Source organism: Caenorhabditis elegans, chromosome X (assembly GCF_000002985.6).
Source record: "Caenorhabditis elegans chromosome X".
Taxonomy (NCBI): Eukaryota; Metazoa; Nematoda; class Chromadorea; order Rhabditida; family Rhabditidae; genus Caenorhabditis; species Caenorhabditis elegans.
Genome location: NC_003284.9, coordinates 10,350,109 through 10,363,223, shown reverse-complemented (window position 1 = coordinate 10,363,223; position 13,115 = coordinate 10,350,109). Strand labels below are relative to the sequence as shown.

The following is a 13,115-nucleotide window of genomic DNA, read 5'->3' as shown; positions in this document are numbered from 1 at the left end:
CACCCAATATTTTACTCTCTGGCTTCACCATATTTTTTACTCTCTGGCTTCACCCAATATTTTACTCTCTGGCTTCACCAAATATTTTACTCTCTGGCTTCACCATATATTTTACTCTCTGGCTTCACCAAATATTTTACTCTCTGGCTTCACCAAATATTTTACTCTATGGTTTCACCAAATATTTTACTCTCTGGCTTCACCAAATATTTTACTCTCTGGCTTCACCATATATTTTACTCTCTGGCTTCACCAAATATTTTACTCTCTGGCTTCACCAAATATTTTACTCTCTGGCTTCACCATATATTTGACTCTCTGGCTTCACTCAATATTTTACTCTCTGGCTTCACCAAATATTTTACTCTCTGGCTTCACCATATATTTTACTCTCTGGCTTCACCAAATATTTTACTCTCTGGCTTCACCATATATTTTACTCTCTGGCTTCACCAAATATTTTACTCTCTGGCTTCACCATATATTTGACTCTCTGGCTTCACTCAATATTTTACTCTCTGGCTTCACCAAATATTTTACTCTCTGGCTTCACCGTATTTTTTACTCTCTGGCTTCACCAAATATTTTACTCTATGGCTTCACCAAATATTTTACTCTCTGGCTTCACCAAATATTTTACTCTCTGGCTTCACCAAATATTTTACTCTCTGGCTTCACCATATATTTTACTCTCTGACTTCACCCAATATTTGACTCTCTGGCTTCACCATATTTTTTACTCTCTGGCTTCACCAAATATTTGACTCTCTGGCTTCACCATATATTTTACTCTCTGGCTTCACCAAATATTTTACTCTATGGCTTCACCATATTTTTTACTCTCTGGCTTCACCATATATTTTACTCTCTGGCTTCACCAAATATTTTACTCTCTGGCTTCACCATATTTTTTACTCTCTGGCTTCACCATATATTTTACTCTCTGGCTTCACCAAATATTTTACTCTATGGCTTCACCAAATATTTTACTCTCTGGCTTCACCAAATATTTTACTCTCTGGATTCACCATATTTTTTACTCTCTGGCTTCACCATATTTTTTACTCTCTGGCTTCACCATATATTTTACTCTCTGGCTTCACCCAATATTTTACTCTCTGGCTTCACCATATTTTTTACTCTCTGGCTTCACCATATATTGTACTCTCTGGCTTCACCATATTTTTTACTCTCTGGCTTCACCATATATTTTACTCTCTGGCTTCACCCAATATTTTACTCTCTGGCTTCACCCAATATTTTACTCTCTGGCTTCACCATATTTTTTACTCTCTGGCTTCACCAAATATTTTACTCTCTGGCTTCACCATATTTTTTACTCTCTGGCTTCACCATATATTTTACTCTCTGGCTTCACCATATTTTTTACTCTCTGGCTTCACCAAATATTTTACTCTCTGGATTCACCATATTTTTTACTCTCTGGCTTCACCATATTTTTTACTCTCTGGCTTCACCAAATATTTTACTCTCTGGCTTCACCATATTTTTTACTCTCTGGCTTCACCATATTTTTTACTCTCTGGCTTCACCCAATATTTTACTCTCTGGCTTCACCATATTTTTTACTCTCTGGCTTCACCATATTTTTTACTCTTAGGCTTCACCCAATATTTTACTCTCTGGCTTCACCCAATATTTTACTCTCTGGCTTCACCATATTTTTTACTCTCTGGCTTCACCAAACATTTTACTCTCTGGCTTCACCATATATTTTACTCTCTGTGGCTTCCCACTATATTTTACTCTCTGTGGCTTCTCACTATATTTTACTCTCTGTGGCTTCCCACCATATTTTACTCTCTGTGGCTTCCCACTATATTTTACTCTCTGTGGCTTCCCACCATATTTTACTCTCTGTGGCTTCCCACTATATTTTACTCTCTGTGGCTTCCCACTATATTTTACTCTCTGTGGCTTCCCACTATATTTTACTCTCTGTGGCTTCCCACCATATTTTACTCTCTGTGGCTTCCCACTATTCCCCAATATATTTACTCTAATGTTCTGCCAATTTTATTACTCCAATGTTCTGCCAATATATTTACTCTAATGTTCTGCCAATATATTTACTCTAATGTTCTGCCAATATAATTACTCTAATTGGCAGAACATTAGAGTAAATATATTGGCAGAACATTAGAGTAAATATATTGGCAGTCAGGTAATTTGATAACTTTCAAATTTGCAGATGAAAGTTTAAAAAAACCACTCTCTAATGTTCTGCCAATAAATATCGCCCACACCGCAAAAAATGTGTAGAAATTTGTTTTGTTTTTAAACTTCTGGGAGTCTTTGCTTTTCACAAGAATATTCAGAGTGAACTGACTCCCAATAATGAAGATGGCCACTAAAAAACTTTGCAAGATGCTCGGAAAGCTTTGCATGGAAGAAATTGAGTAGACAATAAGCTTGGTTCTTTCAAGGAATACCGCAATTATGCTCGAGATTTAGCTCACAAGTTTAGAGTTTACTGGCAAACAGAAACGTAGCTGAGGGCGTTTGTACGTTCCATAGGGTGATCAAAACGTTCCATAGGGTGATCAAATGATTTTGTCTTTATGTTTCTTTACGATAATAATTTTAATCAATATATTAATACGCTGACTTATTTGCAATCTCATTGAAATTATTCAATAAATTGCTGATATTGGAAAACATGTTTACTCAAATCTAACAGTTTAAAAGAAGAATATTGAGTTAGTAGCGAAAAAATTATTGTAAAAGCTATTTATGAATTGGCGTTTGTTTCCAGCGAAGATATTTGCCCGTCTCTCCACTAGACTGTACCAAATTAAATCGCCATTTGAAAAATTGCAAAATTCTTCCTGGTGCAAATTGATTTTCGCTATAAAAAAGTTGATGAGTATGATTAGAAATTTAAACATTTACCTAAAAGTTGAAGCATCAACGTCTTTCAGAAAAACCCTTCCATCTGTCCACGTCTTCCTGCCTTCCTCGTTTATGTTTACTATTCGGCGATTAACATCATAATAGAGAAGAAAATGAAGACCGTACAATACAGAAGGAGCATCAACCTAAAATCAAAAAGAAACTCATTGAAAAGTGTGAAAACTATTGTTAAACCATTGTGCAACGAAACTTCAATATTGATGGTGAATTAAAAAATTGCGTTGTTGGAGGACCTTCTTCCAAAATCTGAAAGTTTAAGCATAGTTTCCAATATTTTTTTTTGGTTATAATGGTTTTTTTAACTTTCATCTGCAGATTTGAAAGTTATCAAATTACCTGACTGCTATAGTTAGCAAAGTCTGTCTCTCCAAATTGTTGCCTTGTAAAAGATTTAGTTTCGTCGTTGGCACACTCGAACACAAACATCGGTCGACAAAAAACATCAACCCACACTCCTGGCCTAATATCCCACCAGCGATAATCACGTTTTACCATGTCTAGCACAATACAAGATAATTAAATCTATCTTTTCAACCCAAATACCTGGTTGTACTGGAAATGGAAGAGCGATCCTCTTCAAAAATAGCTGACCCTCGAATTCTTTTGTTTCTTCTATAAGCGCAACTGTATGGTCAGAACAATAAACATACATTCTGCAAAAATTCGAATTTATGAAGAAATTTAATTGAGCTTTACTTGAAAATGCGCTTCATCCGGCATCCATGGAAATCATTCATGTGATCCAGCCAGCAGCATCGGTAAACCAACATTGGTGGTCGATTAATGAACTCTCTCTACAAAATTTAAATCGTCGGTAGCAAGCATATTCCTGATTACCTGATCGGGAAGTTTTGGAGCAGTTCGTGGGGCTCCACGCCTTCGCACTAGCCATGGATCTTCAGGCAATTCTTCATCCTCGTTAACTTTAGTTCCGTGCTCTTCAAGAAAACTCTGAAAAACAGAACGAAATAAAAAACTACATAATGTTATAAAAACCCGCGTGAATGTATCACAAGAAGTAATTCTATAAATAGTTTGAAACAAATTGATATCAGTTCCAACATTCAGATCACTCCAATGGACATATGGCTTTCCAATACGATTGTGTGCAGGAACTTTTTGCCGACGAAATATTCTTCCCTGCAAGAAATGAAATTCGTATGTATGGTTTCTGAAAGTTGAAATCACATGAAGATATCCCGTATTGTCAACAAATGGCTCATTAACAGTGATTGTGTCATCATTAAGATGATAATTGATTTTGAAAATACGAATTCTATGGATCTCTTCGTCCAATCCGTCTTCTTCAGCATACGCGTCAAAGGAGAGAACGGCGGAATTGGCTGCTTCAGCCTCGTGGAGTAATGGCCCAGCACTAAAATTATTCATTATGTAGTTTAATGAATATTTGCTAGTGATTTTTGGAACATTGAAGAAAAAAAACAAGACTGATGTAATTTCTGTTTCTGTTAAAAATTTAATTCTTTAAATTTTCAGCATTGAGTGAGAAAAATGTGTAATCCTAAAACTGTGGTGTCTGTACATATATCTTGAGTTACAAAAATTTCTGAAACGTTTTTAGTGCAAAATATTAGATTTACTTACTTGCAATAATGATGGAAACTTCTTTGTTTTGGATAGTTGTCCACAATGGTTTCAACAGGCACAAAACACTCTCCATTTTTGTATTTCAGCTGTTGTCGTCGTCTAACTGGCGTTGGATCGCTTCCAAAGTGCTCCAAAATATCTTCGGTGGGAACATCCTGAGCAGAATCTTCAAAACTTCTAAACGACATTTTTGGAATACAACATATATTACAATATTTTTGCCGTAGTTATGTTTAAACGTCGGAAACGACGCGGTAGGGGCGTGGGTTACATGGAAAGGTAGCAAAAGCGAAAATGCGGTGAAGAGTGAATAACGACATCCTGGGCGATATGAATTTCCTCTGCTGTCAATCTCCCTATATCTAAAGACATGGAGAAAGTTGTTGTTATTTTTGATGTAGAGAACGGTGTTATGGAATAATGGAGGTGTGAAGTGTAAATGTGAACAAACATCAAGAAAAACGATGTTGACACTGTATTACGTGTTTTTTACGTAGTTTTTTTTCGTGAGAGAGAAAAGATTTAAACAATGGGCATTGGGCGTTTAACAAGCATTTCTGTAATTTTCATTAAAGCATAAATTAGGAAATTGGAAAATTATATAAAACTGAAATAATGCGACAAATTCGTGATGAAAGTTACCAAACTTGCAAAAAATGTAAACTATTGAAATTGAGCGTTTTTTTTTCAGTTTGATTATCTGTCCATGACCTTGTTCTTGTTTTCTCAGGTCGTTTTTCACTCTCAATGTGATTCAAACCTTGATTTCAAAATTTAAATTGGGTAACCAGTACTAGAAAAAAAGTTTTCAGATAGGATCTAATAAATGGCAAAACAAAATGAAAGATAAAAGTAGAGCACAAAAGTACATGTGAGTATAGCAATACTTATCTTTGGTAATGAAAAATCTGTGGAATTTTTATTTATTGTGTTACTGTACAATGTGTTACATAACTTTGTTTGAAAGTTTATGTATTTAATTTACTGTGACAATTAAGTTTATTATCAGTTTATATTAGGTCAAGGAATAAGTTTGGTCGTTTTTTCTCAATTTTAATTTTTTCTCGAATGGTTTTTTGCAGTTATATAGAAGAGTGTTAGCAATGACAAGCCTATCAATATCAGTCATATCAGGCACCTTTAAGAGTATTTCCAACTAAAAACTGTGACAACGAAAAAAAAATTTTTTTTTCGATTTTTTTCATTTCTTTGTGAAACCAAAAAGTTTACATGCCCTGCAGTAGTAGACAGTTAGTTAATTACAATCGTGCAATAACAGCTCTAGGTGCCCTTTTTTGGTAGCGCTAGATATGTTCAAACTGCCAAAAGTGCTTGCAAAAATTACTTTTTTAACTTTGATCGGCGCGAACTTGAGGCACGTGGAAGATACAAAAAAGTAATCAATTACAACATTAACATACATATCAATAGCTACATTTTATCAGTTGATTACTTTTTTGCATATGCACTGGTTTCTGAGCTACGATGAGTGTTATTGGAGCTGGTCCAATTTTTCAAAACACCTGTTTTCAATATATGACCCGTAACTCCAAAACCAGTTGACCGATCGAAAAATGTTCAACTAACAAAACATTTATCTGTTTATTATAAAAATTTCACATTTTAAAATTTTTTAATGTCTCTCTTGCTGACAACGATATGAGTCATTTTAGCAAATGTGTGAAAATTAGAAAAAAATTTCGAAAAATTTTTGACAATAAGTCTCCTGCTGACTAAAAAATTGCATACGTTTTTGCTGATCTACGTTACTTTTTGGGGGAGAAAAATCCAAATATTGAACTATTTTCCTATTTTTTTCAAAACAACCAGTTTTTTTATGGCTTTTAAATTTGCAAACATAAGTAATATACAAAATGTACAAACGATTACATGTTTATAATAAACAGATAAATGTTTGGTTAGTTGAACATTTTTCGACCGGTCAACTGGTTTTGGAGTTACGGGTCATAAAGTGAATGAAAGAGGTCTTGAAAAAATGGACCAGCTCCACTAAAACTCATCGTAGCTCAGCAACCAGTGAATATACAAAAAAGTGATCAACTGATAAAATGTAGCTAATGATGATGCGTTTGTTAATGTTGTAATTAATTACTTTTTTGTATCTTTCACGTGCTTCAAGTTAGAGACGCTCAAAGTTAAAAAAGTCATTTTTACAAGCAGTTTTGGCACTTTAAGCATATCTAGCACTATCAAAAGAGGGCACCTGGAGCTGTTATCGCACGATTGTAATTAACTTACTGTCTAATACTTCAGGGCATGTAAACTGTTTGGTTTCACAAAGAAAACAAATAAATCGAAAAAGTTTTTGTTTTCGTTGTCACAGTTTTGAGCTGGAAATATTCTTGAAAGTGCCTGATATGAATGATATTGATAGGCTTTTGTCATTGCTAACAATCTTCTATATAACTACAAAAAAATAATTGAGAAAAAATTTAAATTGAGAAAAAACGACAAAACTTATTTCTTGACCTAATAAAACGCAATTCAATGAATTCGCTAATAGTCAATCCAGAAGCTAAAAAATGTGTTTCAACAAGCCATTAGTCATTCAGTTTTTTGTTGGCTCTTTTGCGGAAACAAAGCGAATGCCATGCTGGATCTACCATTTATTCCGCTTATTTAGGCACACACATAATATAGACATTTCCCGGAAAACAGTGTGAAGAGCAGTCGAAAAACGGTCATTATTATTCTTCGATAAGCAAAAGATTTCAATGCGCGATTGTTTTGTTGTTGACCCAGCTGCTTGGCCGCTGGGCAAGAATGGATATCGTTGTCGCCACCTGCAAATGTGGACATTTCCAAAACTGTATATCCTGGTTTTCTCGAACGAGAGAAGATTATCTGTGGCGTCGATCCTGAACATAGATATCTCCTTTATTTTATTGTCATTTCCGTTCATTACTTTTCGACAGGAACACCGAAAAGCTGACGAAAACGAACAATGCCGACTTTCTTCGCTCTCAACCATTTGGTAAGAATATTTTATTATTTTTTCAAGAAATTTTAAAGAAAAACTGGAATTTTTAATTACAGCGACAAAACAATTATATTTCTGTTATTTCAAAAAATCCAATAAATATCAAACACATTAAAGTTGAAGCAAAATGGACATTATTAAACAAAAAAAATTGGTTTAAATTTCCGATCTGATTTTGTACTTTTTGCCAACACAGCGAAAATCATAATTCTGAAGTTTAGTCTAATCAATTGGACTGCATACTGTAGAATTTGATTAATCGCAGAAACTTTTTATTTTCTTAGAAACATCTCTCTATAAGCCTTAAGAAATTTTTTAGTAATTGTAGTAATACACCTCCACGGTTTTTTTTGAATAATTAAATCGTTAATGAACCCATGAGGTTTATATTTGGCTTTGCAATATTTGGGAATTGTCATTTCTAAGCCTAAAAATGCAAATTTATATCGCGTTTGATGAAAGTGTAAATTTAAAATACACAAAAACCGGCTATTTTAACTGGAAGAAATCTTTATATGAGTTTTCACAGTGCTTTTAATTTTTTAATTCACTTTAATAATATAGGTTTAAAAAACGTTGTTTTCTTAAAGTGTACTATACTCTTTGTAAAATCTTTAAAACTTTGAAACCAGTGCAACTCATTGTTCAATGTTAACCTAACTCTCTGTAACTGAACAAAATTTCCTCTTTCATTCAACAATAGCTTCTCCAAAATCTGTTGAATACTGACAAATATTATTTTGTAAATTTTTTATTTATGAAAACTCCACATTCTCTCATTTCTGTGTAGTTTCTTCAAAAACTGATGTCTGGATTACAACTTCCGTTTCGCTTCAAATGTTTCTTTTTCAATTGAAGTCTTTTTCTTAATCCGTGTTCTGAACTCATTGACTTTGGCTGACCATCCTTCATTGTTTTCACTTTTTTTTCAAAAAACTTCCAAAAGTGGTTGATTTATTCTTTTCTAAGTGACCCTCTCTTCCTACTTGACCAAGAATAAAATAAATTCATGAAGAAAATAAGAAACGCTAGAAATGAAAAGAATATTAGAGGAAACACTTTCCGCTTCACCATATCCCCCTCTTTTCACCGTTAATCGCTCCTACAGTTCTTATACATGAGAAAACTGTTTCGATTAACGAGACGTCGCAGTCTGTTATGCAATATCCGTTGCTGGGTTTCTCTAATCTGTTCATCGTGGAAGTTGTCAAAGTTTCCGAGGAAAGCAATGGCAACCTGCCATCATTTCACTTTTCACTTCTCACTTTCAACTTTGGATTTTTTTTCAATTCTGAACCTAAGTGCCAACTACAACCTGACAGTACGGTGTGCGCTTGCAAATGGATTTGTCGGTGGCATATATATACAATTACCAGTGGTCAAGATGAAAAAGGAAGAATAAGAACAGGAAGAAAAAGAAAATACAAATTGCCTCTTATTCTACTTTTTATTTTGAATGGATTAAAGTATGCTTCGCACATTGTTGCATTCTTTGAGTTGATTTTTTTTTAATTCTTTTAAATTCTTATCTTAACTGTAATAACTGTAATTCGTCTTGTTTTCATTGCCTTTTTAACTCTTCACATTTACTATCCCCCTTCACATTTGCAATAAGCGGTCTAGTAGTGCATGAATTTGGTGGTGCGACTATTGCGCAGGGATGTGCATTGGCAGGCAGCTGTAAATAAATATAGAACAAGAAAGAATTTTTTGAGAAAAACTTGAAGGTTCGATCAAAAACAACGGTTTGTATGTCATAGAATACAAGTTACCATTCCACAAGATGTATGTATTTGTTGAAAATTAGAGTTTTTCAAATGCTATTTTTCTTACCCGATCTTTTGTCATTTAAAATTCTCAGGATTCTTTCAAAAGTCTCTACATGTGCATTTATTTCTTTTTTTAAGTTATGATGTACAAAATTATATATTCTGCATATTAGTTATTGTGGCTCACAATCATCTAATATATGACATTGAAGACAGTTAGTTTATTGTTATTTTAAGCTGCAATATTTTTGGGGACTGGTTTTCACATTACAAAATGAAATAAATTGAATACTCTTCATTAAAATTTTGAATTTAACATAAATATTGAATTGTTAGTTTCTCCAACTTCACGAGTTTTATCACTAGGTATCCGACACCTAATATTAGTCTTCTATAATCAAATGTTTTTTCAGCACTTTAACAATTCCAAACCAATTGACTAAAATATACTTAAACTGACAAAGAGTCCCTACTAATAATTATACTTACCTAACATTATTGTCCTGCTAACAAGTAGTATATTTCTACAACAAAACTACTCGTTTTTATTTTCAATCCAATAGTTATCACTCTTTTTATCGCCATCGCGTGCGCAAAATCGCTTTTTCAAAAGACGGTGATTAGAAAAAAGGACACTGACATAATAAACACGCATTTTTCTTTTTCCTCGTCTGCCGGGAGGCCAGGGGTCAATCATTAAACTAGTGAAATGATAGATATACGGAAAAAGAACATACGGATTATTCTCTATTTTCCATGTCTCTAAATCGTTTTCTATCCCATTTCAAATCCAATTTCTCAACTTCATGTTGATTTTATTGTTGTATTTTTTGTTTTCTATAGATGTGCGCTTTAATACTATGACGCCGAATATCTCCATAGTTGTTCTGCTTCCTGTTCCTCACTTTTTTCCCATTTTCATTCACACCATTCAAGCCTTGTAGTTTCGAGCTTCCCTTGGAGCTCGTCATCTGTGTTTCATTCTCCATTGTTTTGACTTGGGAGGAGGCTGCGTTTTTTGCGCCTTGTCTTGTGCCCTTGTGGCTTTGCTGACCATGCCTAATATTTGCACGTCGGATAACCAAACCCCACAGATTTGTCTGTTCTTTTGTAGAAACGCCTGTGCGAAAATTAGAGGAAACCCATGTTGCTTCGCCCCTGAGAATGACCAAAGGGCATTGTTTGTAGTTTTGACGCTAAGCGATTTTTTTTTGTTGGTGTGTGTTTACTCTAATTCCTCCTGACCTCCTGGGTCTTAAAAATCTTTGTGTGGTGTGAAGGAGCACACTAAATAGTCTAATATATTTTAATAAACAATTGTTTATATTTTTCTCTTGAAATTTTATGATTCCACTCAATTCTCTTCTTACTCGTGAATTCTATTTGGCGAAAATTCTGAAATATATCAGTTTATGTAAATTCAAGGCCAACTAATAGTTGAAACCAAATTTAAAGTGACTGTGATTAGTTTGTCTTTCTATCGTTGTTTTAGAAAAAACCTTCAATTTGCGCACTCCATCCCCTTTCACAAATCCATAAACTGTGTCTGAACACTTTTGTGATGTATTGAATATTTAATAAAAAAATTTTAACTAAAGAAAACACACAACCGTATCTGTCAAAAAGTTCAATGCTTACTTTTTACCACATGGCTATTTTTTCTCCACATACATTTTTTGTCTAACTTATACTTTAACTCTCACTTATCCGCAAACATTGCAAACTACTTTGTGCGAAAGTGTTCAGTGCCAAACGTTTCTCGTGAGTCACTTCATATTTATATGAGTCTCATTATGAGCAATATTTCTCGAAAATTCCAGTTGATTGAAATCAATTCTGCTTTGCATTCTCTTGACCTTGTTACGCCAAAAAATAGTTTAAAATAAATAGGTCATATTCAACATTTAAAAAGTTTGTTTCAGTAATCAATTTCATATGATGGTTGTAGTGAACAATAATTTCATAAACTTTTTCATTTTGAAGTGCAGTCACAATTTATGTCACACTATCGTGAATATTTATTAGGAAATCTTTAAATTTGAAATATTGCTTCATCAGAAAAAATATTGTGAAGTCGAATTCAAACATTTCTTACGTGGCAATACCGGCAAAAGTAAACTTTTTTCTAAACCAACTAAGTACACGAACTAATATTTTCACTTCCCCACATTCATGACTATATATTGGCTTGCGCACTTTTCCGTACACGAAAGACACATTGCTCTTTATACTTTCTCAGATGGCACTGCTGTGTCCAGCTGCAGAAGAAGTTCCGTGTCACTAGCAAAGTGTGTAATCCTGGACACCCATCCTTTTGCCTGCTACTCGTCGTCTTCTAACACTCTGTTTCTGTTTGGTTTTTTGTTGCTTTCGGTTCTGCCAAGTTCGTAACGTTATGTCTAAAGCATCACGGGAATCAGTCAGGTTTCTTTCCAATGAGTGACGACGTTCATCTCTTGTTCGTCGGCTTCTCTTCCCTTTTTCTTAAATCCCTCTTTCATCCTCTGCTAATCATTTACGGTTCGATTGGTGAATGCTATGCGTAATTTGAGGGAAAAGATTCATAAAAACGATGATTTAGTAGATTTTCGTTTTTTTTTGTTGAAATGGAATTCACAAAACAAATTTTATTTTTCCTTTTCACCACTTTTGAATCGATCACTGTTACATGGTTAGTAATTGGAACAACGAACAGCACACAAATACAAACCTTCTCCTACTGCTCCATTTTTTAAACAATTTTTTAAATACTAAAGTTTTTTTTTAAATTCAGTAACTACTGTAAGTCAAATTCAACAAATTATTCATAAGTTAGTATTCCAGGGAAATTGATGTTCAAACTAAAGTTTGTATGTCTTGAATTAAAATTAAGTAAGGTAAAACCAGACCACAGACATTCATCACGTTTGCTATGATCTTACCTGATGATATCACTTATTTCCTTTGCCCATTGTGTTTGAACATTTTGTAGTCAAACTGTTTCCCAAACAAAAACTTATTGATATCTGAAAATTGGCAATATAGTATACATATGACCACTACGCTTGAATCTCTGTTCAACTTTTCTGTGAATACGATAAACATCTACTTTCCGCCATGTCCTTTTTCAACCAGACCAGTGACTAATCGTTTTAAAAACCTTTTCACGCCTGTTACACGCATTCCAACTCAATGATGTTTATTTCATATAATCCATTTTTCAATGATCGTACTGAAATGTGAAAATATATTTTCGGAAAAATGTCATATAATACTTACAGTTTATCAAGGTTGAAGTGAAAAAACACGTTTTTTTCACTCTAAAAATCAAAAATTTCAATTCTCACATACTTACAAATGTCACGCTCTTCCATGAGATCAGATAAAGTGCATTATTTCTACAGTATATTTTCCACACTCCCTAATTTCCCATTTTTTGTAGTCTTTATCATTTGTACATTTCTTCTATTTTCTTTTTTCAATTTAGGTCTCACTTATGAAATGTTTGTAAAGCAACTGTCGTGTAAAGCAACTAGGAAGTATCGCATCAGTCAATTATGATCGATGACCGTTTTTGCCACCAGTCAACAGCCCATACGCGCCTAGATCAGTATTACTCCCTTTGTCTGATTGTTGGTCTGAACTGACGGACAGGTGTTATAGGGTTTCTACTCCTATGTACCGTACCTGAAGGTTTGCATCTTTAGCCAAAAATAGGTAATAAATCAACACGTGAAGGAGGCAGAACTAAGAAGGGAGGGTTGGAGATACCTCGTTTATTTTATGCGAACTTGATTATTGGGCAACATCATACGTTTTGATAA

At 34.0% G+C, this 13,115-nt stretch overlaps 1 protein-coding gene across 1 annotated transcript; it reads right to left on the bottom strand.

The window, feature by feature from the left end:
- Window positions 1–2,673: 2,673 nt before the first annotated feature.
- On the bottom strand, window positions 2,674–4,841 carry efhc-1 (DM10 domain-containing protein). Its single transcript, NM_077337.5, has 10 exons — window positions 4,540–4,841; window positions 4,123–4,309; window positions 3,931–4,074; window positions 3,772–3,885; window positions 3,631–3,728; window positions 3,478–3,587; window positions 3,271–3,431; window positions 3,109–3,180; window positions 2,914–3,059; window positions 2,674–2,869 (listed from the first exon to the last, which is right to left on the bottom strand). Exons 1-10 carry the CDS (start codon window positions 4,728–4,730, stop codon window positions 2,749–2,751), a joined length of 1,344 nt encoding a protein of 447 aa, NP_509738.2. The 5' UTR covers window positions 4,731–4,841; the 3' UTR covers window positions 2,674–2,748.
- Window positions 4,842–13,115: the final 8,274 nt, after the last annotated feature.

Excerpts from the sequence above, each read along its gene's own strand:
- efhc-1 (NM_077337.5), bottom strand. The coding sequence starts at position 4,730 with ATGTCGTTTAGAAGTTTTGAAGATTCTGCTCAGGATGTTCCCACCGAA. Across the intron at positions 3,060-3,108 it reads TGAAGTTTCGTTGCACAATG|GTTGATGCTCCTTCTGTATT; the intron begins GTTTAACAATAG and ends TTTTGATTTTAG. Across the intron at positions 2,870-2,913 it reads GTTGATGCTTCAACTTTTAG|CGAAAATCAATTTGCACCAG; the intron begins GTAAATGTTTAA and ends ACTTTTTTATAG.